Here is a 26,264-nt window from a genome sequence, read left to right as displayed (position 1 = left end):
TCTTAAATAAGTACCTTTAACATTTCATGTAGTCATGGGTTCGTGGTGATAAACTCCTTTATTTTATTCTTGTCTAGGTAACTCTTTATCTGCCCTTCGATTCTAAATGACAACTTTGCTGGGTGGAGCAATCTTGGCTGTAGGTCCCTGCTTTTCATGACTTTGAATATTTCCTGCCAGTCCCTTCTAGCCTGCTAAGTTTCTTTTGAGAAATTAGCTGACAGTCTTAAGCTAATGGGAACTCCCCTGTATGTAAGTAACTGCTTTTATCTTGCTGCTTTTAAGATTCTCTCTTTGTGTTTAACCTTTGCCATTTTAAGTATGATGTGTTTTGGAGTGAGCCTCTTTGCATCCATCTATTTTGGGACTTTCAGTGCTTCTTGGACTTGCATGTGTATTTCCTTCACCAAATTAGGAAAGTTTTCTTTCATTATTTTTTCAAATACATTTCCAATTTTTGCTGTTCTTCTTCTTCTGGCACCCCTATGATGCAAATGTTGGACCTCTTGAAGTTGCCCCAGAGGCTGCTTATTCTAACCCCAGTTTTTTGGATTCTTTTATCTTGTGCTCTGAATGGTTGTTTTTTTACTTCCTTCAGTTCAAAATCATTGATTTGGTTCTTGGCTTCATCCACTCTGTTGTTGTTTCCCTGTAAACTATTCTTATTTCCATTAGTGTATCCTTCATTTCTGACTGGATCATTTTTATGCTGCTGAGGTTCTCACTAAGTTCCTTGAGCATCCTTATAACCAACCAGTGTTTTGAATTTTGTATCTGACACATTACCTATCTTCATTTTGTTTCATTCTTTTTCTGGAGTTTTGATCTGTTCTTTCATTTGGGACATGTTGTTTAGCCTCCTTGTTTTGGCAGCCTTCCTGTTTCTGTTTCTATGTATTAGGTAGAGCTGCTTCAATTCTGTGTCTTGATAGTGTTGCCTAATGCAGTAGGTGTCCTGTAGTGTCCTATGGCACAGTTTCTCCTTTCATCCAAGCAGGATGCTCAAGGTTCACCCTCCATGTGGGCTGAGTACAACTTCCTCTTGTGGTTGAGCCTTCAATGCTGTTGGCAGGTCAGTGGGAGGCTTCAGGCCAGTCAGCTGCAAAGACTGGCTTTGACCACTGACCACCAACTTCTGTATTCCATGGAGGATCAGCTGTGCCGGGTCAGGGTAGTGGTGCTCTGATGTGGTTACTGTCCATAGGGTGCACTGGCCCTGGAGTTTCCCAGGTGGTGTAGGCCAGGGTCAGTCCCCACCTGTGTTTTCCCTGGCGCCACCCTACCCCAGGTATAAAGCAATCTGAGATGGCTGCTACTTGTGCTGGGCTTGGAGATTCACAGACAAAAGCCAAGCTGTGAATCTAGGTTTGCTGCTGCTAGTGCTGGACCTGGAGCTCACTGTGGCTAGCTGTTGCTTGTTTGGGAGGATTTAGAAAGTTGAGCAGCATGAGCCAAGACCAGCATTTATTTATATGGAAAAGAAGCTTGGGTGGCCCTGTAAGTTGGGTGGGATGGAGTCCCCGGGGACCTCCAAGATGGGTCAGTGTTAGCCAGGTTGATGGAATCTCAGATGAGGCATAGCTTACTGGCTCTGTGGTTCTGTGGTGGGGAGTGTTTAGAAAAGGGACAATGGCCTCTGCTTGCCTCGATTCCAGACACTTCAGCTTCTCCCAGTATGCCACTAGTGCCTTTCAAGCTGCTACCCTGGTGCTGGAGCTCAGAGGGAGTAAGTCTGATTAGGTGAGTCCATGTGTGGGTTCTTTAAGAGGAACTGCTTAGGGCTCCAGCAAATTTATTCCAGGAACTCAATAAATTACCCACTGGTTTTTGCAGCCAGAAGTTGGAGGGACTTATCTTCCTGGCACTGGAACCCTGGGCTGGGGGGCCTGCTGTGGGGCTGGGACTCCTTGCTTCTGAGATATCCCTCTCGACTTTTTATCTACTACACATGGGTATGGGACCAGCCTGTTTACTACCTGCTCTCCTCCTACCAGTCTGGGTGGATATGGTTTCTTTAATTCTGTTGTTGTCAGACTTCAATTCAACTCAATTTCTGATGTTTCTGAGTGATGCTTGTTCTGTATTTCAGATGTAATTTTGATGTTGTGCAAAGAGGAGAGCCATGTCTGTCTATGCCATTTTGACTGGAACTCCACAAGTAGTCATATTTTAATTGAGTTGCATATACTTTGCTGGCACTTCCCATAGGACTTGAACATTCATTCTAGTCAAATTTAATTTTTTATATTAATGATAATATAATGATATCCATATGCAAAATAATAATACCCTGGAATACAATAATCTGTTTTGTATCTAAATATAAATAAATTAAAAATTGAATTAAAAAGTTAAAACAAAAGATTTTTTTTCCTGGAAGTTTTGGCTAAAAACGTGGGTGTGAATTATATATGGGAGTGCATTATATACATGGTGAAATACGGTACCTTAAATATCAGATTATGTTTCCCTTCCACTGAACACAACTAGAATAGTGCCTGTACCTGCCCTTAGCCTTTTACCTTTGTCTTAAGTTTTAATCTTTCTAGTTATTGTCATAAATTCAAAACATTCTTTCATTTCATCCTTAGTTAGGTTGCTCTATCTTTCATATTTGTATTGTAAATGCATAAATTATAGGGAATTCCTTGTGTAGCCTCTTAAAGTGACTTTAGGTCTTTTTCTTTCTTGAATAGCATTATAAATGACTATTTGGCAATAATCGTTATCAGAGCCTGTTAACATTCCGATTTTTTCCCTTATGGTGTTGCAGACCTAGAGATTATACCAAACCAATTGCAGTCTTCCTTCCTAAAATTTTGTGTATATGCTATGAGTGGTATTGTTTTTCTTATGGCTTATATAAATCAACTAGACAATTACGTGGTTATTTTCCCTTAGAATCCTAACACTTCTGTTCGCCAATCCAAACTTCTTTGGTGAATGCAATCAACTGTGGAGCTTTCCACCTTTTGGAAGGTGAGAAAGCTTGCTGGGTCACTAAGGCCAGTAAATAATCTTGGTGTGCTGCTTTTAGCGAAAGAAAGCAAAGAAAGAAAGGAAATAAAGAAAGGAAAGAAAGAAAGGAAGAAAGACAGGAAGGAAGGAAGGAAGGAAGGAAGAAAAGAAAGACAGACAGACAAAGAAAGAAAGAAAGAAAGAAAGAAAGAAAGAAAGAAAGAAAAAGAAAACAGGAATTCCAGCAGAGTATCTGTAGCACTGTATAGTTGTAAAGTTGAAACTGTACTTTGTAACTATTTTGCCTCTGTCCTGTTGTGGTTCTCAGTAATCTGACTTTTCTAAGTCCTACTAATATCCAATTTTAAAGACACCTTATATTTTATACTAATCAAGTATATAATAAAACATTAGAAGTTTTGAGACATAATTCTTTTACCTGCATCCATTAATGCTAAACTTCCACAACATGCAGATGCCATAGAAGATGATCCTATAGAAAGAAAAGTACTTATACTTATTTTTTAAAAAATATACAAAATTATTAGTATTGGTTATTTTCTTACAAATATTCAATTATAATATAAAATTTGATATTCTTTTATAAAACACTTAAGGGAAGCTCTGCTAAAATATGACCTACAGAGCTGCATTGTCCTCTATGATGGCCATTAGCCATATGTAGCTGCTAAATTTAAACTGAATTAAATTCAGTCCCTCAGTGGATAGCACAAAGATTGAGAGCTTCCAACATCAAAGAGAGTTTTATTGCACTGCTGGATATTCTGATTCTAAGAATCCTCCCAGAAGAACCAGCCTCTCTTTTGTTGCTTACTCAGAGGCAGTTAAAGATACACTAAAAGGCTTAGGCTCTCTCACTGGGCTGTAAGCACCTAGCCACATCCAGTATAAAAGAAAGTCTCTAGTATAAATTCTGAGCTTACTTTATTTTGCTTTTTAAAAAAATAGCTGCCCTGGTTGGTGTCGCTCAGTGGATTAAGTGCTGGCCTGAAAACTGAAAGGTCGCTGGTTCGATTCCCAGTCAGGGCACATGCCTGGGTTGTCAGCCAGGTCCTCAGCTGGGGGTGTACGAGTGGCAATCAACTGATATATCTTACACATCGATGTTTCTCTCCCTCTCTTTTTCCCTCCTGTCCTCTCTCTCTAAAAATAAATAAATCTTTAAAAAAAACCCTTAGACTTATACAAAAATATTTGTCTAGCTGGGTAGCTCAGCTGGTTAGGGCACTGCCCCAATGCTCCAAAGCCATGGGTTTGCTCCCATACAATAATCAACTAATGGATACATAAATAAGTGGAACAACAAAAATCAATGGCTCTCTCTCTAAAATCAATAAATAAAAATTTAAAAAATAACCTATGACTACATAATGTATGCTGCATCCTTGAGAACTCTGTGCCCTGTTCTTTCTTTAAAGATCATAAATTGTCTTGACTTATGGGCTGATTTTTTAAATTTTAATTTGATCTTTTAACCCAGCCTCTCTCTGTGGTATCTACTTATATCTGTGATTCATGACAGGTGTCCCCTCCTTAATGGATCACTCTATTTTGGCCCTTCTTTTCTTAAAGCTGGACTTGCTCTATGGTTTGTGAAAATAAAAAAACAACCGAAACTGGATCTGTCATAACAGATACATACAGAGAAACATTTGATTTATACTGCTTTCCAAACATCTAATTAGATTAAGAACAAGATCCAGACAAGTATACAATTAACTAAACACAATTCTCTCTTGCAGTGGGTTTAGGTACTATAGTAATAAACAATGTAACATTAATTCTGAAAAGTTACAAATATAACAGGGAATCTGGTCTTTTTTTAACTAGAAAAAATATATTGTGATGCCATACCATTTGACTCCAGGACTTCAGATGTGACTCTTATGGTGAAAGGAAAATCTTTGGGAATAACGGGATACAAAGCTTTCTCAGCAAGAGCACCTAAAGTACAATAAAAAATGAGCAAAACATGTACTAATAAGTCTGTGTAAGAATACCATATAAGTTTACAAATTTGTACTCACGGTGTACTCACCGTGCCCAAGTTCTCTTCTATTTACACCAGTGACTTTGCCAATTTCATTTGTTGCATAAGGAGGAAACTGGGGAAAAAACAAACAACACATACATATGAAACTGACATGGAAAGATATCCAAGATACATTACCAAAATAATAAAAAAGTTACAAAACTGTAGGATCTCATTTGGTAAAACAAAAAAGTACATTTATATATATATATAATGTCTGCAACATCTAAAATACATAACAAATTACTAAAAGTAGGTATTTCTAAGTGTATATGTACATCAGGGTGGGAAGTAAGTAGTTATGGGGATTTATACCATAAATTTCTATGTTTAAATTTTTAACAAGAAATATTTTTGTAGTAAGAAAAAATATATACTTTTTTCCTTAAAAATCCACATCGAGGAAACATATTTTCCAATAAGGGTTTTACTTTGGCCAGAGGTTGCAAACTTTTATTTGATTAATATACTGTCTTAAAGGGATATAAATTAGTTGTGATGATTTAAAAAATTGGGGTATTTCCTGTAGAAATCTGGAATTCCAGTTTTTTTAAACAAAGTATTTTTAAGTAGGAGTAATAGAATATGAATCTGATCAAGCCTCTGGGTCTAGCAGCCAATTGCAGGAGACAGGACAGAGAAACGTCCTGAACTGCACTATGAGGGTGCAGTCAGCAGCACCTAGACTGTGGGGAACTCTACAGTTCAAATAGCTCTGGGGCTTCAACAGACAAATTCTCAAGAATGTAATGAAAGAGAAATCTGTGGGTTAAAAGAGACTTAAAGAAATATCAAAATTTTAAAAATGGAGAAGACTAAACTATAGTAGTAGGTAGGGATGTGCACTAGAGACACAAGAAAGTGATTACTATAAAACTTAGGAGAGCAGTTACTTGCAGGGGAAGAAGGGTGTTAGGACTGGGATGAAAAATGTGAAGTGACTTCTAGGGTGGCTGGCAACATTTCTCTGACTCGGGTGGTGGTGACTTGGGTAGTGGTTACATGGGTGTCTGTTTTGTAAAAATGCATTAAGCCACCCTCTGTTTAGTATAGTATCTGTATTTTATTTTACAATAAAAAGATTTTTTAAAATGTGATAATACAACATAGCCTATATTTCTATCCTACCTTCTCCCCTACCTCTTTTCCGAATATCAGCTGTTTTTCACAGCTGCCCTTTTAAAAAGACTGCTATGTGCTCTTCAGCTTATGATAAAGGATGTGCTTCTGCAGCATCTGGGTATATCCAGAGCAGCATATTTGTAAGGGACTCCAGACCTGTGAGAATCACCAGGTTTATGGAAATTCTCTAGCATATATTACATAAAATGTTCTCTATTAATTGTAGCAGGTTCACCAAAACTGAGATATTGGGATTCTGGGCAGCCAAAACAGTCACTCAAAGGTGAAATGATGTGCTACTTTATACTTGCCTCCCAGGGTCTGTGATTTAAATACTAAAATTTAAGTATTATATGTCATGTCTGGTCCTTCACAATTAATTGTGAATAAAGTCAATTACAAACTCAATTATATATATTAAGTCTATATAAAACACTTCATTATTAAATACTGCAGTTCTTTGACTACTAAGCAACTGAGTAAAAATATGAATATATAAATGAACCACAAGAGAGGGTAATTTGCCAGCTGAGGTATTCGGAAAGCCCCACTTTTGTTTGACACATGTGAATTAAGTACAACTCTTTCTTGACAAAACAATATTGTTTATTATACTTTAATGTATGACTCAGAACAGAAAGTTGCTACTACTATCTCTTAAATCCCTTCTGTATGCAATAAAAAAACACCCTCCAAATCTACCTTAACAGATAAATATATGTTAAAACTAGCATAGTAAAATGTTAACAGTTGAACCTAGGTAGTGGCTATACAGGTACTCAGTGTAAAATTCTTTTAACTTTGCTGTGTCCTGAATATTTTTCATAATAAAAGTTCACCTTACCTCATAGTGCAGCATGAAATTTTTATCTTTTATCCCACTACAAAAAAAAACCATAATATTCAAAACCTCACATAGATACAAATTTATTTCAATAAACAGAAAAGATTTAAGAGGACTTAAAAAAATAATTGGGTATCAAAGAGTTGATCTGAAACTGAAAATAAAGAGAATTAGGAGGATGTCAGAGATAGTATTTTTTTCTGGTATAGAGTGTGTACCTAAATTCTATACAGATTTAGGAAAACAATTTTGCTTTAAATACAACAAGCACTTAAATATCCAGATTTGAATATTAAGGCCATACACACACACACACACACACACACACACCCCATATATATAAAACCATATATATGTTTTTAAGCATTAATAACAATTGGGAAAATCCTAAATGTTATCAAGTTAAATCTCATTTTCTCTCAGTCAACATGTGAAGTGAAGATTAGTAACTGAAATAATATCACTCAGAGAAATCGGGATATCTGACAGGTAAAGATCTTTTCAGGGTTTGAAGCTGTGTTGCCTCCTAAAAGAGAAAGGAGTCAAAGTGAAGAAGGACACAGCAACCAAGTTTTGGCCCAGATGATAATTTGTAATACTAAGTATAAAAGCTCCCAGAAAAAGGATTATGATTATGATGAACATTCTGGCCTTCTACAAACAGCTTCACTGTCAATTTTATCAGATACATGAAAAACAATTAGTGATGCTATCATGAAGACTCTGAGGATTATCCTCATCTGTTGGGAGGCAGGAAGAGGGAGGATGTCCTGTAGTTTTCTGAGACCCTAACCAGGGAAAGGAAGCAACCCTGTTAGGCACCAAGGAAAGAAAGAGCTATGTGGTCGTGAGTCCTAGGACTCTGATGCAGTAATACTGGTGGGATTGTAATAAAGATTCTCATTGTATAAAACTGATCAACAGGGTTTTACTGCTGACTTTCTAGGAAGAGAAGAGAGCAAATACTTCTGAGTACAAATTCAAATGTGCTGTGAGATAAGACAAGGTTTTTCATTCAGTAACAGCCTCTGGATTCATTTCAGCAATTGGATTCCTACTTATTTATTTGCTCTCTTCTTTATAATTGAAAAACCTATCCATTCAAGATTACCCAGGAAATCTGTCCTGAGGAATGGTTCTAGAGACAGGGAATAAACGAAATGTATCCATTCTAGAGAATTAAATTCTTTACTAATATTTGTTCCAACCAATGAGTTAAAAGACAACATTAGCCCTGGCTGGCGTAGCTCAGTGGATTGAGCTCGGGATGTGAACCAAAGTGTCACAGGTTCGATTCCCAGTCAGGGTGCATGCCTGGGTTGCAGGCCACGGAGCCCAGCAACCGTACATTGATGTTTCTCTCTCTCTCTCTCTTTCTCCCTTCCTTCCCTCTCTAAAAAAATAAATAAATAAAATATTTTAAAAAAGACAACACTAAAAAAAAAATCCCTTGAAATTACTATTATGTAATCTGAAAAAAGGAGGACTGAGGTACGTTATGGGTTTTTAAAAGTAATAATGATTAATGATATACCACACGAGCTTCAATTATACACTGGAACATCATAACCAAAAAACATAACTTACTTTATAGCTGTTATAATTCGGTCCGACTTTATACTGGATTCTAGTGAATCAAATGTAACAGTACAAAGCACCTGAAGAAGAAGAAACACAATTCCTCAATCTGTAATTTATTAACAACAAAGATAAAAATGAAAAATATCAGAAGAACCCAATTAGCTCTTAAAGAAATGCAGTAAGTATAATCTATACAAATCAATAGTACTTAATACAGTAATCATCAATAATCCAAAGGTCTAACATCACATGGAATACATATGTAAAACAGTGTAATAGAAGTTCTAGGGGAAGAGAAAGAAATAGTTCTAAAACCTGACCATAAAGAAAGCCTTAGTAAAGCTTCAGCCAACAAAACTGCTCCCTTATTAAAATAAAAAAAAATTCAATCTTCTTTGAAGGGTCTTAACATAAACCAGAGACTATAATACAACATTGAACATGTTTGGGATACAACCTACCAAAAAAAAGGAAAGAAAAAAAAAGAAAAAAGAAAAATAAACTGGGACCATTTTAAAGAGAAAAAGAAAATGAATAGAAATTGACCCTGAGCTAAACCAGATGTTAGATTATAGATAAGGACTTTCCTTTTATTTTTCCATATATTTTAAAAATATTTTATTTATTTATTTTTAAAGGGAGGGGAAGGGAGGAAGAAAGGAAGGGAGAGAAACACCAATGTGTAGTTGTCTCTCTCACATCTCTACTGGGGACCTGGCTCGCAACCCAGGCATGTGCCCTGGGAATCGAACTAGCAACCGTTTGGTTTGCAGGCTGGCACTCAATCCACTGAGCCACGCCAGCCAGGGCTCCAGATAAGTGCTTTCAATACCTATTATACTCAAGGACATAAAAAAGAACCAATGGAAATTCTGGAACTGAAAATATGTATTATCTTATAATGAGAGGAGATAACAAGACTCAGTGAACATGAAGACATTAATAGAAATCGGTCAATTTAAAGAATAGAAGGGGAGAAGAGAGAACATTGTTTCAGGGACCTGTGGAACATTATTAAGAGGACTAACAGATATACTTGCAATCCCAGCAGCAGAGGAAATGAGGTAAAAGAAAATATTTAAGAAATTATGGCTGAAATTTCTCAAGTTAAACAAAGGACAAATTTACAGGTTCATGCTCAGGAAACTCTTAGCAGGATAAATACAAAGAAAACCACACTATTCCTAGTCACACCACTGAAAACCAAAGATGGAATCCTGAAAGCACCCAAAAGAAAACAATAAGTAACATACTGGGAACAATGATATGAATGAGTCCAGACTTTTCATTAGATGAAAATGGAGAAATAAAAGCAGTGGAACATTTTTATATGCCTAAAGAAAAGCATCAACCTAGAATCTATATCCAGCAAAAAGTTTCTTTGTAATTAAGGGGAAAATAGACATTTTAGGTAAATGAAAAATAAGAATTTGTTGTCAAAAGACCCAGAGGACAATACTAAAGGAAGTCTTGTCAGATTGAAGGGAAATAATACTAGCTGAAAACATGGATCTTCAGAAAGAATTAAAAGCATCAGAAATAGTAAATATGTGGGTCAATAGATAAAAAAATCTTTCCCTCTTACCTTCTTTAAAATATATATCACTGTAAGAAATAAAAGTTACAGCATTGCCTTGTGGAGTTTGTAACACGCGTAGATGTATCTCAGAAGACAACAACAGTATAAAGAATGGAAGGGAGGAAAAATGTACCTAAATAGTTGGGAACTTTACTCATTTTATGTGAAGTGGACAAAATTAACTCTAAGAAGGCTGGATAGTTACAGATGTTTATTGTATTCTCTATGGTAACCACTGAAACGTGCAGGGTATGGCTAAAATGCAGAGAGATAAATCACAATGGAATTCTAAAAAAACATTCAATTAATACAAAAAGGCAGAAAGAACAGAAAAAACAAACAAACCCAGACGGGCCAAACAAAACCTAATATTAAAATGACAGATCTAAGTTCAATCACATCAGTAATAAGTTCAACCTAATGGACTAAACACTCCAGTTAAAAGGCAGAGATTGTTAGAATGGCTAACAAAAGTACATATAGTATTATACCTTAATGGGTTATTTTAGAAACTATTAAAAGGTATAAAGAACCTGAATCACAAATGATAGACTATCTTCATGGTAAACACTGTGATTTAAATTGTAAAGATATCATTTCTCAAAAGAATTCATGAATTCAGTGAAATACCAATTTAAACACTAGAAATTTTTTTTTTTCAGAACTTGATATAATGGACTCTTGGTCAAGATGGAAGCACAGGCAAACACGACTCATGTTCTCACACAACCACATCAAAATTACAACTAAATGTTACAACAATCATCACTCAGAGATGTCAGAAATTGAGTTGAATGCAAGTCTGACAACTGCAGAACTTCAGAACAACTACAACCCAGACTGGTAGGAGATGGGGAGAGGTGGACAATGGAATGAGCTGGTCCCACACCCATACCAGGACCTCAGCCCAGGATTCCAGTTCCAGGAAGATTAAGTCCACATAACTTCTGGCTGTAAAAACCAGCAGGGTTTGAGTCAGTGAAAGGAACTAATGGAATCCCAAGCATTTCCTCTTAAGGGCCTGCACATGAGCTTACTCAGACTCACTCCCACTGAGCTCCAGTACTAAGGTAGTAGCTTCAAAGGCATCAGTGGCATATGGAAAGCCTGTGCCAATGGACCCTACAGGACACCTACTACATTAGGCCACACTACCAAGACAGGAAGGTATAGCAGCTATACCTAATGCATACAAGCCAACATAAGGAGGCCACCAAAACAAGGAGACAAGCATGGCCCAAATGAAAGAAAAAGACACAAAATTCCAGAAAGAGAACTAAACAAAATGGAGGCAAGTAAGCTACTAGATGCCAAGTTCAAAAACTGGTTATAAGGATGCTCAAGGAACTCAGTGACAACCTCAAAGGCATAGAAAGATCCAGGAAGAAATGAAGGATACGCTAATGAAAATAAAGAACAATTTACAGGGAATTAACAGTAGAGAGGATGAAGCTGAGAATCAAATCAATGATATGGAACACAGGGAAACAAAAAATAATATATCAGAACAAGAAGAGCCCTGGCTGGTGTGGATCAGTGGACTGAATGCCAGCCTGTGAACCAAAGGGTTGCTAGTTCGATTCCTAGTCTAGTGTACATGCTTGGGTTATGGACCAGGTCCCCAGACGGGGGTGTTCAAGAGGCAACCACACATTGATGTTTCTCTCCCTCCCTTCCCCTCTCTAAAAACAAATAAAATCTTTAAAAAAAAAGAGTAAGAAGAAGAAAAAAGAATTCTAAAAAACAAGGATAGTGTAAGTAGCCTCTGGGACAACTTTGAGCATACCAACATTCATATCATAGGGGTGCCAGAAGGAGAAGATAAAGTGTAAAAAATTGGAAATCTATTTGAGAAATAATGAAAGTAACCTTTCCTAATCTGATGAAGGAAATAGATGTGCAAGTCCAGGAAGCACAGAGTCCCAAACAAGATGGATGCAAACAGGCCCACACCAAGACACACTGTAATTAAAATGCCAGCAGGTAGTTAAGCAGGTAGTCACCTACAAGTGAGCTCCCATAAAACTGTCAGGTGACTTCTCAAAAGAAACTTTGCAGGCTAGAAGAAATTGGCAAGAAATATTCAAAGCCATGAAAAGCAGGAACCTACAGCCAAGACTGCTCTACCCAGCAAAGCTATTATTTAGAATTGCAGGACAGATAAATGGCTTCCCATACAAGAAAAAACTAAAGCAGTTTATCATCACTGAGTCATCATTATATGAAATATTGAAAGGACTTATTTAAGAAAATCAAAACTATGAACAATAAACACATATCTTATCAACAATTGAGTTAAAAAAGCAAACTAAGCAAACAAGAAGAATAGGGACAGAATCATAGATATGAAGTACATTTTTGATGGTTACCAGATGGAAAGGGGTTTTGGGAAATGGTGAAGAAGTAAGGGGATTAAGAAGTACAGGCCCTTGCTGGCGTAGCTCAGTGGATTGAGCTCGGGCTGTGAACTAAAGTGTCGCAGGTTCAATTCCCAGTCAGGGTACATGCCTGGGTTGCAGGCCATGACCACCAGCAACGGCACATTGATGTTTCTCTCTCTCTATCTCCCTCCCTTACCTCTCTAAAAATAAATAAATAAAATCTTAAAAATATATATATTAAAAAAGAAGAAGAAGAAGAAGAAGTACAAATAGGTAGTTACAGAATAGCCATGGGGATGTAAAATACAGTACAGGAAATGGAGTAGCAGAAGAACTTGTACACCTGACCCATGGACATGAACAAAGGTGTGGGGATTGCTTGAGGGTGTGGGAGGAGCTGTGGGCAGGCAAAGGGGTAAAATTTCAGATAACTTAACAGCATAATTGATAAAATATAATTTTAAAAAAGTTGATATAATAAAAAAATCAAAATGAAGGAAAAAATGAAAGACAATATATAAAACAATATTGGGAGGAGAAAAGAATAAAAAAGGAGGATTTGTTTTTCATATATTAAAATATACACCAAAATCATAACATTTAAAACAGTTTGACAGTGGCTCAGGAAACTCACAGAGCAATTAAGAGAATATGTTTCAAAAATGTATTAAGAAGGTGATGTTGCAAATCAATGGGAAAAATGAACTATTAATAAATGGTATTGTACAACTGGCTCCTTCTGGAGGTTTTGACCTCATACCATGTGAAGGAATCAACTCCAAGACAGACTAATGGTCTAAATTTGATAGCTAAAACTAGAACATTAATAGAAAAAAAGAAGGTGCATGTTTTTGTGACTTTGAGGGAAGGAAGGATTTTCTAAGTAAGACTTGAACACCACAAATAAGAGATACACAGGGAAGGATTAGCTACATCAAAACTGAAGATTTCAGGTTCCTTGTAGACATATGGTGGGCTACCACAGGTAAAGTTAAAAAGCACATGAAAAGGTGATGATATATACAAATTCTGGTAACTGAGAAGAATATTTAAAACACATAAGAAATGGATGAACTTCTAGAAAAATATAATCTTCCAAAACAAATCAAGAAGCAGAAGCCTGAACAAACAGATAACAGCTGGTGAAACTGAAGCAGTAATCAAAAAACTGGCACACAAAAGCCCAGGACCGGACAGTTGCACAGGAGAATTTTATAAAACATTTAAGGAAGAACTAACCCCTATCCTTCTCAGGCTATTCAAAAAAATCCAAGAAGGAAGACTCTCAAACTCTTTTTAAGAGGCCAGTATTATCCTAATCCAAAAACCAGATGAAGACACAACAAAGAAAGAAAACTAGAGGCCAATATTGCTGATAAACACAGATGCTAAAATCCTCAACAAAGTATTGGCAAACTGCATCCAGCAATACATTAAAAAGAGCATACACCATGACCAAGTGGAATTCATCCCTGGGATGCAAGGATGGTACAATATTCGCAAATCAATAAACATAATACATCACATAAACAAAAGCAAAGACAAAAAATCATATGATCATATCAATAGATGTGGAAGAAGCATTTGATAAGGTTCAGCACCCATTTATGATAAAAACACTAAGCAAAGTGGGAGTAGAGGGAGCATACCTCAACATAATAAAGGCCATATATGAAAAACCTACAGGCAACATCATACTCAACGGGCAAAAACTAAAACCTTTCTCACTAAGATCAGGGACAAGACAAGAATGTCTGCTTTTCCCACTTCTATTCAACATAATATTGGAAGTTCTAGCCACAGTGATCAGACAAGAAAAAGAAATAAACGGCATCCAAATTGGAAAGGAGGAAGTAAAACTGTCATTGTTTGCAGATGACATGATAGTGTACATAGAAAACCCTATATAGACTCCACCAAAAGACTGCTCAACCCAAAAGTGAATTTGGCAAAGCAGCAGGACACAAAGTCAATATTCAGAAATTGAAGGCATTTTTTGTACACCAACAATGAAATCTCAGAAACAGAAATCAGGAAAAAAAATCCCATTTGCTATAGCAACAAGAAAAATAAAGTATCTAGGAATAAACTTAACCAAGGAGATAAAAGACCTGTACTCAGAAAACTACACAACACTGAAGAAAGAAATTAAGGAAGACACAAATAAATGGAAGCATATACCGTCTCCATGGACTGGAAGAATTAATATCATCAAAATGTCCACACTACCCATAGCAATTTATAGATTCAACGCAATCCCTATTAAAATACCAATGGCATATTTCACAGATAAAGAACAAACATTTAAAAAATTTTATGGAACCATAGACAACCCCAAATATCCACAGCAATTTTGAGCAAGAATAACAAAGTAGGAGGGATCACCATACCTGACATCAAACTATATTACAAGACCACAATAATCAAAACAATCTGGTACTGTCTTAAGAAGAGGCATATAGGTTAATGGAGCAGAACAGAGAGCCCAGAAATAAATCCAAGTCTCTATGGTCAATTAATATTTGACAAACAGGGCAGAAGTATAAGTTGGGGTAAAAATAGCTTCTTCAACAAGTAGTGTTGAGAGACCTGGACAGCTATATGCAAAAGAATGAAACTTGTCCACTAACTTACACTGTACACAAAAATAAACTCAACATGGATAAGACTTAAATATGAGTTGTGACATCATAAAAGTCCTAGAGGAGATCACAGGCAGAAAAATCTCAGATATTCCATGTAGCAATATTTTCACCAATATGTCCCCTAGAGAAAGGGACATAAAGGAAAGAATAAACAAATGGGATCTCATCAAAATAAAAAGCTTCTGCATGGCTAAAGAAAGCATCAGCAAAATAAAAAGGGAACCAACTGTATGGGAAAATATATTTTCCAATGATACCTTGGACAAGGGTTTGATCTCCAAATTATATAAAGAACTCACAGGACTCCACTCCAGGAAGACAAACAAACCAATTAAAATATGGGCAAAGGACCTGAACAGACACTTCTCCAATGAGGACATATAGAGGGCCCAAAGACAGTTGAAAGGATGCTCAGTCCTGGCTTTTGTGGCTCAGTGGACTGGGTGCTGGTCTGCAAACCAAAGGTTGACTGGATCAATTCCCAGTCAGGGCATATGCTTGGGTTGTGGGTCAGGTCTCCAGTAGGAGGTACTCAAGAGGCAACCACACGCTGATGTTTCTCTCTCTCTTTCTCCCTCCCTTCCCTCCTCTTTAAAAATAAGTGAAATCTTTAAAAAAAATTTTTTAAAAGGATGCTCTCATCACTAACCATCAGAAAGATGCAAATTAAAACCACAGTGAGATACCACTTCACACCAGTCAGAAAGGCCATCATAAACAAATTAACAAACAAGTACTGCTGAAGTTGTGGAGAAATGGGAATCCTAGTACATTGTTGGCAGGAATGCAGACTGGTGTAGCTAGTATGGAAAACAGCATGGAATTTCCTCAGAAAACTAAAAATGGAACTGCCTTTTGACCCAGCAATTCTGCTGCTGGGACTATACTCTAAGAACTCTGAAACACCAATCCATAAGAACCTGTGCACCCCAATGTTCATAGCAGCACAATTTACAATAGCCAAGTGCTGGAAGCAACCTAAGTGCCCACTAACAAATGAGTAGATAAAGTAACTATGATATATTTACACAATGGAATACTACGCAGCAGAAAGAAAGGGGCTCCTACCCTTTATGACAGCATGGATGAATCTGTAGAGAGCATTATGCTAAGTGAAATAAGCCAGGCAGTGAAAGAGAAATACCATATGATCTCACTTATAAGTGGAACCCAATCAACAAAACAAACAAGTGAGCAAAGTAGAACCAGAGACATGGACATAAAGAACAAACTGACAGTGACCAGAAAGGAGGAGGGAGAGGGATAATGGGGGAAAGACGGGGAAGGGTTATCAAGGAACATGTATATAAAAGCCATGGACAAGAGAAAGCCAAAGAGGGGAAGGAGTGAGGGTGGGAGGTGGGTATGGGTGTGGTGAGGGAAAGTGGTGGTGGGAAAATGGAGACAATGTACTTAAACAACAATAAAAAGAAAAATAATAAAAAAACAAAAAGAACACATAAGAAATCACTGAAAAACAGCAGAAAAATGACAGCAAACCATATTTAAAAAAGAAACAAAATTGGTCAAAGGATATGAACAGGTAAATCACAAAAGAGCAAACCTAAACTAGTACTACCACTTTGCACAGCTCCTGGCACACTATGTATGTGAAAATAGGGCCCTAGCGGTGTGCAGCCCCCAGGAAATAGTTTACACTGTAACCCTTCTGCTGGCTATTACATAAAAACACCTTGTTCATAATGAGGGCAATACAAATGAAAACAATGACACACGACTTTGTATCCATTAGATTGGCAAAATTAAAGTAGAGATTAATAAAAGAAAAAGGAGGATCAAAAAAATATGGTACATTTACACAATGGAATACTACGCAGTAGAAAGGAAGAAGGAGCTCCTAACCATTGCGACAGTATGGATGGAACTGGAGAGCATTATGCTAAGTGAAATAAGCCAGGCAGTGAAAGACAAACACCATATGATCCCACCTTTAAGTGGAATCTAATCAACAAAACAAACAAGCAAGCAAAATATAACCAGAGACATTGAAATTAAGAACAGAAAGTAACCAGAGGGGAGGTGGGAGCTGGTAACTGGGGGAAAAGGGTGAAGGGTTTTCAGGAACAACTATAAAGGACACATGGACAAAACCAAGGGGGGCGGGGCGTGGAATCAGGGGACAGAGGTGGCGATGGCTGGGGTGGGGGAGAGTGGTGGGGGAAAAGGCAGACAACTGTACTTGAACAATAAAATAAAATAAATTGAAAAAAATTTTTAAAAAGGAGGAGGTATAAAGCATAACATTATGCACAAAACAATAGATACACACGATACACATACATGTTAAATATAAGAGAATGGGTGCCTATATTCATGTAAGGGAGAACAGGACTGAGGAATAGGCTAAATGGAGAAAATAGAGAGTCTTGAAAACAGCAACAATGGCAATACTCCATAAACTAAGGAATATGAACAACTCAATTTTGCATAGCTCAAAAAAGCTTTTAAAATATTTTTTAAAGATCAGCTTTAATTTGGTTCATATATTAACCAGATAAAAACCTATATGATAAAAACCTATAGCATCTACATAATGGACTTCTATTAGATCTAATTAAGCAATCCTGAATCAGCAAAAAATCACATAAAATTACTTTTTATATATATTACCTGTGTTTGTCCCCTTTGAAATAATGCTGATCCATGAAGAATTTTGAACATATCTATCTCACAACTGATATTCCTAAGTGAAGTCAAATCTCGACCATCACACCTATAGCAATAAAGGAAATTATATACAGCAGTGTTGGAAATAAGAAAAATCACATATTATTACTTTATCCCCACCAGGAAAGGCCTCAACCCCAGATGCATATTGTAATCACCTGTAGAAATTTGAGAACTTTTCTTGAGCTCCACCTGAAAACCCACTGAATCCGAACCCTGGGGGGTGGGATCCAGACAACTACACTGTTAAAAAGCTCTGCAGGTAGTTCTTACGTGCAGTCACTAACGTAAAGCACCATTCTGTGCACAAGGCCTAAGAGAGACAGTCAAGCACATCCACAAAATCCACACACTCTTCAACAGGTACCCATTTATAAAATAAATGTAATTCTTTCTTGTTCACTTTAAAAAAAAAAGGCTCCTAGCTTTAAGAAAGTTGCCACTTTCAAGGCAACTTGCAGAGACAGCACAGGCTTCAATTCCACGAAAAAAGGGTATGTTTACCTTTTGTATTCATTCAAAATAATACTTCTAAAAACATCCTTTGCAACAACATTGAAGGATTCTATTATTTCATATGAATCGACCTCTGGAAATTTTTCTATAGATGAAAGACAAACAAAAAACAAAGGTTTACTTTTTTTGGAAGACAGGATTTCTCTTACGCTCACTGTATCAATTGCTTTGTACCAGAACACTGCTTTGAAATCAGCTCTTTCCTGCATTGTTACCTGACAAATCCATCCACCTATATTATGAAAAAGACTGACACTTTTAAAAGTAGTCACCTCCACTGTTTTGCCTAAGGAGCTTTTGTCTTAGTCTGAAAAGAGAGGAATAATTTTCTTTAAATATGACAAATCCCTACTGATGGGTGTTTTAGTTAGTATTTATCACGTTCTTTCATGCTCCTGGTATTTTACGTGTTTTATTTTTTCAATGTATTTAATCCTTGCAACAACTTATGAGTTAAATTCTATTATTATCCCCATTCAACAGAAGAAACAAAAAGATCTAAAGAGGTGGAGTAAGTTCCCTAAGAAAACAGATAGGAACAGACACAGCTGTGATCTGAATGTAGATCTGTTTGCCTAGGCTTACACTTTTAAATGGTAAGCTACTTCACCTTATCAATAGATTTATGTCAAGTTTTAAGAAATGGTCTCTCAAGCACTTGATTTATTAAATGTAACTTTAAAGTAACCAAAACATAAGAAATTCACATAAAGAGACTGTGTAAATGCACACTAAATATTGTATCTTCACCAGGCAAGAATACTTTTAAATATTCTACTTTAATATGAACTTGTATGCTTTAACTGGGTTGCACTTGGAGAGGAGAATTAATTACTAACAGAGCATTTAAAATATTATCCCATGAACCCAGAGACTCATGAAGATATTCTACTATATATAATATACACAGTCACCTTCGTAAAAATAAGGTAACAGGTGTTATATGTCGTCTTATTCTTAATAGGATGAAATATAGTGAGAGAAGACCAAACTTTTTCAATGGCAATTACAGGTAATGGCTTTAATATCAGTGCTCATAGCAGAGTTTTTGATCTTAAAATAACTAAGTGAGAGGTTATTTATTAGCAGAAAAATGAACAAGAGCTGTATATCATATTTGGTACATACTCAGTTTGTGTGATTGACTATAATAAAATCCTCTGCTTAATAATATCTAAGAGCTAAATTCTCTAAAATCTAAATTTCACAAGTCCACATGATATTAATAAAAAAGCATCAGTTAACATGTATCCAACACTTGCTATGTGCCAGGAACAGATGTAAATTATTCACTTACATAATCCCCATAAACTAGATATTACTACTATTACAGTTTCACAGATTAAAAACTCAAGAATTTTAAAGAACATCTTCCAGGTTTTCAGGTATCCTTGACAGGATACAAGGATATCCACCTTAGAGTATAAGAATCTGATTCAGAAAATATCAGGAACATTTCACATTTAACATTTACTGGCGCACACTGTGTCAGGTGCAGTGCTGACTACATTAATAGAATTTAATTTAAAAGTAACCTTGGGATGTATCATTATTGCAAATTTACTGAGGATAAATTAAGGATCAATGAGAATAAGTGATTTCTTCAAGGTTTCACATCCCAAAATTTAAAAATCTATTCCTTTAAATGCTTTTTTAAATTAAAAAAAATTACCTCTTAGCTGTTCTTCTGTATCTAATCTTATCTTGTTAACAGCTTCATCTCTGGAAATCTAAAAGAAAGTTGTGGTTCAGTTCTTATGCAATACATGGCAACATTTCTAGTTTTGAATTATTTTACAATCAACACATTGTAACAGTACTCAGATTTTTTTAATGGTAGTAGTCTTCAGCTTTCTGTTTAGGGATTTTTTTCATGAAAATGGGACTGACATTTATATACAATTCAATTGAGTTATGACAAAAAGAAGTTCCCAGAACAATTATGTAAGACAAAATCCAGGTGTACCTACTTTATCATGTTTATAATCTGTAAAAACTGCATAGAGTCTTTCCATGGCGAGTCTATTTTAAGACAAAATAAACATCAGCGTATTTAGAAACAAGAGGCAGTGTCTATCACAAAACTGAAATATTTAATAAGCTAAAATATTTAATCATTTTATAAAGAATTAAAAAATTTATTTATTGCTCTTTTAACACTGCTAACCTGTTTACTACTTATAATATGACACAAAACACAAATTTCTTTCTCCTTACCTCTCAGGGGAATCACCACACATGGTATTATGTCCCACGTTTTTTATTATTCAATTTATCTCACTATAGATTTTTCTTACACTCTCTCTTTTTTAACCTCTTGCTTTTTTCTCTTCTGTTTTGTTATTGCATGTATAACTCTTTTGTTGGAAAGTTTATATAACTCTAATCTGATGGCTCTGAGACTAATAATAAGGGAAATATTAACTTTTTCAATTTATTTTATTTTTATTTTTTAAAAGATTTTATTTGTTTAGTTTTAGAGAGGGGAAGGGAGAAAGAGAGGGAGAGAAACATTAATGCGTGGTTGCCTCTCAACTGCCCCCCACAAGGGGCACCCACAACCTTGGCCTATGTACCCTGGACTAGGAATCGAACCAGGAACCCTTTGGTTCAGTCTGGCACTCAATTCACTCAGCCACACCAGCCAGGGCTTAATTTATTTTACATAAATGAAACAATTTTCAGGAGATTCATTCATACTTACTGAGAGCCTGCCTATGTGCAGGGATTGTTCTAAGCTCTGGTCATATAGTAGTGGTTATACCTGATTTCTCTTTGAAAACCTCAACAGCTTCCTTAGAGATTCAAATATTTTATGTTTTATTCTCTTTTTTCCTTGACACAGAGAGGTATGTGGACTATCTGAACCTTGATCAATAAGACCACTCCCCTTTTCATTTAAAATTCAAGCTTAGGCCATTGAAGAGGTATGTGGGCACCTCCTTTTAAAAGGATTAGACTGGTATTCATGGCAATGACTCTTAAAACATAAGGGTGCTATTTAAGAAGTAACATATGGACAATGCTTCCATGTGAAATATTTTCCTGAGAGGAAATTAAATCTGGTGACAATTTCACAGTTTCTTTTGAACAGATGTTCTTACTTATGAGTGTGTTTCACAATCTCTGGAGAAGGGATAAAAAACTTCTGAGGTGTCCTCTTGGTAACACCAATTTCTTTTACCAACTGCTGGATGCCCTGAATGATTTGTTGTGTATATTTTACTCCCACTTTGATAGCATGGCAAAAGTCCTGCTGTAAAATGTTTTCTGCAGAGGCTTCCAACATGACTATTTAAAGAAAAAAAAAAAAAAAAGACTGCTATTGAACATGTTACCAATATAACATTTTCAATTAACATGACATAAATTCTACAGATCATTTTTATTAATGGTACATTTACCTTTTAATTTATTTTCTCAGGAGCAACATACTTCTAAAATGTAAAGTCATTAAATGAAGGAAGAAACCTTGATATTCAAAGTTAGGTTTATATTCTTTTAATGAGGGATTTCTCATAAAAAATTAAACAGAAGAAAATAAACAATGCATACTTTTAAAAATAGAATCTTTCTTAGGTATAATTCAAATACCATAAAATCCCACCTTTTAAAGTACACAATTACACTGATTCTTAATATGTATTTAAAATGACATTTTAAAATATCAGCACACTAGGTGTCCAATAAATGTTGTCTGTTTAAATTTATTTGATATGATCTCCCACTTAATTCTTTCATTGTCACATTGTGTAAATCTTGTACCGGGGGGAAATTTTTGCAGTGATGCTATTGCAACTAAGCCAACTAGAGGACACTAGCTACTACCATAAAATGGTTGCTTTTATGGTTTTGCAACAGTAAGACTCATGTTAAACAGTATGGCTTGAAGTAGGGCTTTGAGCACGGTATCTCACTAAAATATGCTAATCGGATTTGGCTTTGGTTTCTGCCAGGCTGAATAGAGTCCTGCCAACCTGTGTGTTATTTCTGGTATTTCCCAATTTGTACTAAGTCAAAAGTCATGTAATTAATGCACAGTGAGTATCATATCTAATAGTCTAACCACATCATGTTGTCTTTAAGATTTATTATTACATAAAAAGTCACTTCTAAGCCTTCTAGGTATAATCTAGAATGAAAAAAATCTCCTAGTGCTTTATATGTTGGAATTCCATGAATCAATTGAAACAATTCCATCAGACCTATGAAACTACAAATAGAACATCTGTGTTGCTGGAGTCCTGGAAAGAGAGGAGAAAGATGGCAGGACTAAACAGTACTGGGAAGAAAAATAGCTAACCTTCCCCCTGCCAAATTTGGCAAAGACAAACCTACAGATTCAAGGAGCTGAGTAAACTCTATATAGAGTAATTAAAGAAAGACACATCATAATTAAACTTCTGAAAACCAAAGACCAAGAAAAAATCTTGAAACCAGCCAGAGAAAAACAACACCTTATCCATATGGGGAAAGCAATTCAAATAACATTAGATTTATCATTAGAAACCATGGCAAGAAGGAAGTGGTGTAATATTTTTCAGATGCTGAAAAGAAAACAACTGTTAACCCAGAATCCTATACCCAGTGAAAATATATGGGCAAACATATACTACTTTTCTTGAGTTTCCTAAATTATGTTTGATGGCTGAGGCAAAAGCAAAAATTATATTACTGCCTGTTGTGAGTTTAAATGTAGAAGAATATTAAAACAATTGCATATGGAGTAGGGTAAAGGGAGGTGAGGGTTCAATATGTCACATGAGGCATGAAGAACCTTCTTTTGATACCATGATACTGAGATGGTTATATTCCTTTACTCATCTGCATTCCTGTAGCATTCCCTTTCACTTTCACAGAATTTAACTGGAGATTTAAAAAATGCATGTAACATATGTAAATTATACCTCTGTATATTGATTTTAAAAAGAGACTATAAAAAGACTATGGTAAGGAAAATGACTATTCCTAAAATAAACTTGGTTTCCACCAATTAAACTTTAAAGCAATTCATTTTTTAAAATGCTTGCAAGAACATTCCTTCTAGTTTGGAACGTGTAGATCTGTGCTGTACAACAGGGTAACTACTGGCCCAGCAGGGCTCTTGGCAGTATCACTCATCTTTCTGTGTATACCCGAGTACACACAGAAAGATAGCAATAATATGTGTACCTGTTGAAAACAGGCATCTGAATGACGCTGTGCAGAGTAACGGCTGCTGAAGTAATCTAGCAGTTGATAGCACAAGGAAATTATCCTTGCACCAGAAGGTCATACTTTAAACATTCTGATTACTCAATATTTTAATAATAAAATGGCACAATTACTTTTGCATCGAAAGTTCTATGACAGTGGTATTTGATTTGGACCCAATGTTAACGTTAACATGAACTTGGGGTCAAGTGTGTATTCGGTGTTCTTTTATGAAAGCACAGAGTGCGGCTAAATATCTTTATGGAAATAGTGATGCAAAAGTCATAAAGTGTAAGCTGGTCATTTCTGAAGCCCGTCTCCTTACAGGCTGGTTTGGAATCACTCTCGGCTTCTCTCTAATTACTCAAGACTACACTCTGATGGTTTACGCTGTGTTTGAAGTATCATTCTGCCATCTAGAGAGTGACAGGTGAGAACAGTCAGCTGAAAGGCTGCCTTATGGGTTTTTTACGGAATGTCACATATATAGTAAATGTGCTTGCTTCGTTCCTCCAACGTCTATTTTAAGTTAGAGGGATCCAAACTTTAAGGCAGAGAGAGGCTACATGACCATTTAGAAGCAAGTTTATTTTTGTGTCTTAATGGAAATAGCAGGTATTATTTGGATGCCTACTGTGTACTAGGTATTATGGTGGGCACTTTACAAACCTTGACTCTAATCTTCACCCCAACACTGTAAAGTTGTCAGATCAATTTACTAATTAATACTGTTACTTTAAGAAAAAAAAAATCAGATGAAGACCAAATGAACCTTAAATAATACACTAATACTCTGCTCAAGGCCCTTTCTGCGATGCTCAAATATAATGTAGGGGCTTGTCTATTATTCATGGCTTCCCCAAGTCTTAGGAATACCCTCTTTACATTGTGCTAGTTCTTCACAGTATGAATCCCACTTTCTGGAGGAAGAATCCAAAAACCATCTCCTTGTCTCCCTGGGTAGTCAAGGATGCAATCATGTGTCAGTTCTGCCCAATGAGATGGAAGTGCAAACTGCCATGTGGTGACTTATGGAAAGGCTCCTTAAAAGGGAGGGTAACTCACTCAGCCAGCACACACCTTTTTGCTATTCCCTTCCTTTTTCTTCCTTCTGCCCCTAAGTCCGATAAGTTGGCCCGAGCTCTGGCAGCCAGATCATAAGCATGAAGATGAGTGCCATACCTTGAGGATGGCAGAGCAGAAAGCTAGAAGGAATCCAGGTTTCCTAAGTGCTGTAACTATCCTGGCCTCATTTACGTTTGAATTTCTTTTACCTGAGAGAAAAATAATTTCCCATCTTAAGCCTTTTTATTTAGTTTAACAACACAATCCCTAGCTAATTTGTAGATACCATATAACTCCTGTTACAGGAGTTCTATTATATAGCACCTACTTCTTATTCCATTACTGACCAATAATCCAAAAGAAGTTAGAAATGAGCTGTTTCAGACATTAATTGTACCAAAAGAAGCACTAAAAGTTTAATAGTTTATATTTCATCAAAATGTTTCTACATCAGAAGGTCCTACGTCAAAAAGTCCCAGACATCAAATATGTATGTAAACTGAGAAGAGATCTTAATCAGTCTGTCCAAGGTAACACGGTTAACATGTAGCAGATGCTGGGTTTCAAACCTAGCTCATTCTGACTATTAAAGCCCATTCTCCTCCAATACAACCAGGCTCTGATTTTCATTCATGCATTTATGACATTTTTGTTACAAGTAGTCAAGGTGAGCCAATGCATTTCTTCTATTTTATTACTAGTTTTCCACCTCAGAAACAGGTCACCTCCTTCTCAGAGGACATCAAACAGGCTTAGAATGACTGAATTAGCTAAATGAACATATTTAAACTATAAAACAACTTATGACCAGATTTAAAACTTTAATTTTTAGATTGGCTTATTAATTTTAAAATAATTTCTGGCCCTGGCCAGGTAGCTCAGTTGGTTAGAGCGTCATCCCAATACACCAGGGTTGTGGATTCGGTCCCTGGTCAGGGCACATACAAGAATCAACCAATGATGCATAAATAAGTAGAACAAATAGATAGTTCTCTCTCTCTCTCTCAAATCAATAAAAACATTAAAAATAATCACTAAAACTACCTTGTTACAGACTTTTGTATTTTAATCAAAATTGTACAACATTCTGAAATTTTAGGTATTGTCAGGTAATCTCAGGTATATGACAAGCACACTATCAAAATAAGGCAGCAATAAACTAAAACAAAAATTCTCATGACTGATAAAACACACACAGGAAAAAAAAAGAGTTTAAATGCATTTTAAGAAGCCAGAACTCATAAGTAAAACCCATAACAAATTTAGTACTTAAACTACTTACCAATTTGACTTCTAGGTGCTCCAGCAACCACTAAATTTAAAGTACTGGAAGACATTTCTTTTCGTGTTGGGTTAATGACACATTCTCCATCTATAATTCCTACTCGTACTGCCCCTAGAGTATATTAAAATATTGTCAATTGTTTAATAAAAACTCTCAGTTTTTCAAGACATTATTCCAGTAATGGCTTCAATCCCTATCTTCGATGGTGACCAAAATAAAGTCCCTATTTCCACCATGGCATTGAAGGCCCAAGGAGCGTCGTATCCCACCCTACCTTCCTGCCTCACTGAATCACTGTAGGTTGCTCAAACATACAATGTCTTCCATGCCTCTGTGATTATGCTCAAACTCTTC

At 36.1% G+C, this 26,264-nt stretch overlaps 1 protein-coding gene and 1 long non-coding RNA gene across 3 annotated transcripts in view; one reads left to right on the top strand and one right to left on the bottom strand.

Moving 5' to 3' along the window:
- LOC123811587 overlaps positions 1-11,387 on the top strand; it is a 33,571-nt gene extending 22,184 nt beyond the window's left edge. For both annotated transcript variants that reach the window (XR_006784405.1, XR_006784404.1), the window contains exon 4: positions 10,800-11,387. This is a non-coding gene — a long non-coding RNA (uncharacterized LOC123811587). The remainder of the gene's footprint in view (positions 1-10,799) is intronic.
- PNPT1 (polyribonucleotide nucleotidyltransferase 1) overlaps positions 1-26,264 on the bottom strand; it is a 50,400-nt gene that overhangs the window by 13,950 nt on the left and 10,186 nt on the right. Inside the window, exons 8-18 of the mRNA XM_045827860.1 lie at positions 25,908-26,021; positions 21,472-21,658; positions 20,338-20,389; positions 20,040-20,097; positions 18,356-18,452; positions 17,795-17,897; positions 8,565-8,635; positions 6,978-7,014; positions 5,018-5,084; positions 4,834-4,923; positions 3,398-3,451 (exon numbers count right to left, since the gene is read on the bottom strand). Coding sequence (XP_045683816.1) covers positions 3,398-3,451; positions 4,834-4,923; positions 5,018-5,084; positions 6,978-7,014; positions 8,565-8,635; positions 17,795-17,897; positions 18,356-18,452; positions 20,040-20,097; positions 20,338-20,389; positions 21,472-21,658; positions 25,908-26,021 — 930 coding nt within the window. The remainder of the gene's footprint in view (positions 1-3,397; positions 3,452-4,833; positions 4,924-5,017; positions 5,085-6,977; positions 7,015-8,564; positions 8,636-17,794; positions 17,898-18,355; positions 18,453-20,039; positions 20,098-20,337; positions 20,390-21,471; positions 21,659-25,907; positions 26,022-26,264) is intronic.

Source organism: Phyllostomus hastatus, unplaced genomic scaffold, assembly GCF_019186645.2.
Source record: "Phyllostomus hastatus isolate PE091 unplaced genomic scaffold, TTU_PhHast_1.1 phas_scaffold_78, whole genome shotgun sequence".
Classification (NCBI taxonomy): domain Eukaryota; kingdom Metazoa; phylum Chordata; class Mammalia; order Chiroptera; family Phyllostomidae; genus Phyllostomus; species Phyllostomus hastatus.
Note: the sequence above shows the minus strand (reverse complement) of the source record. Positions and strands in the feature narration are given on the sequence as shown.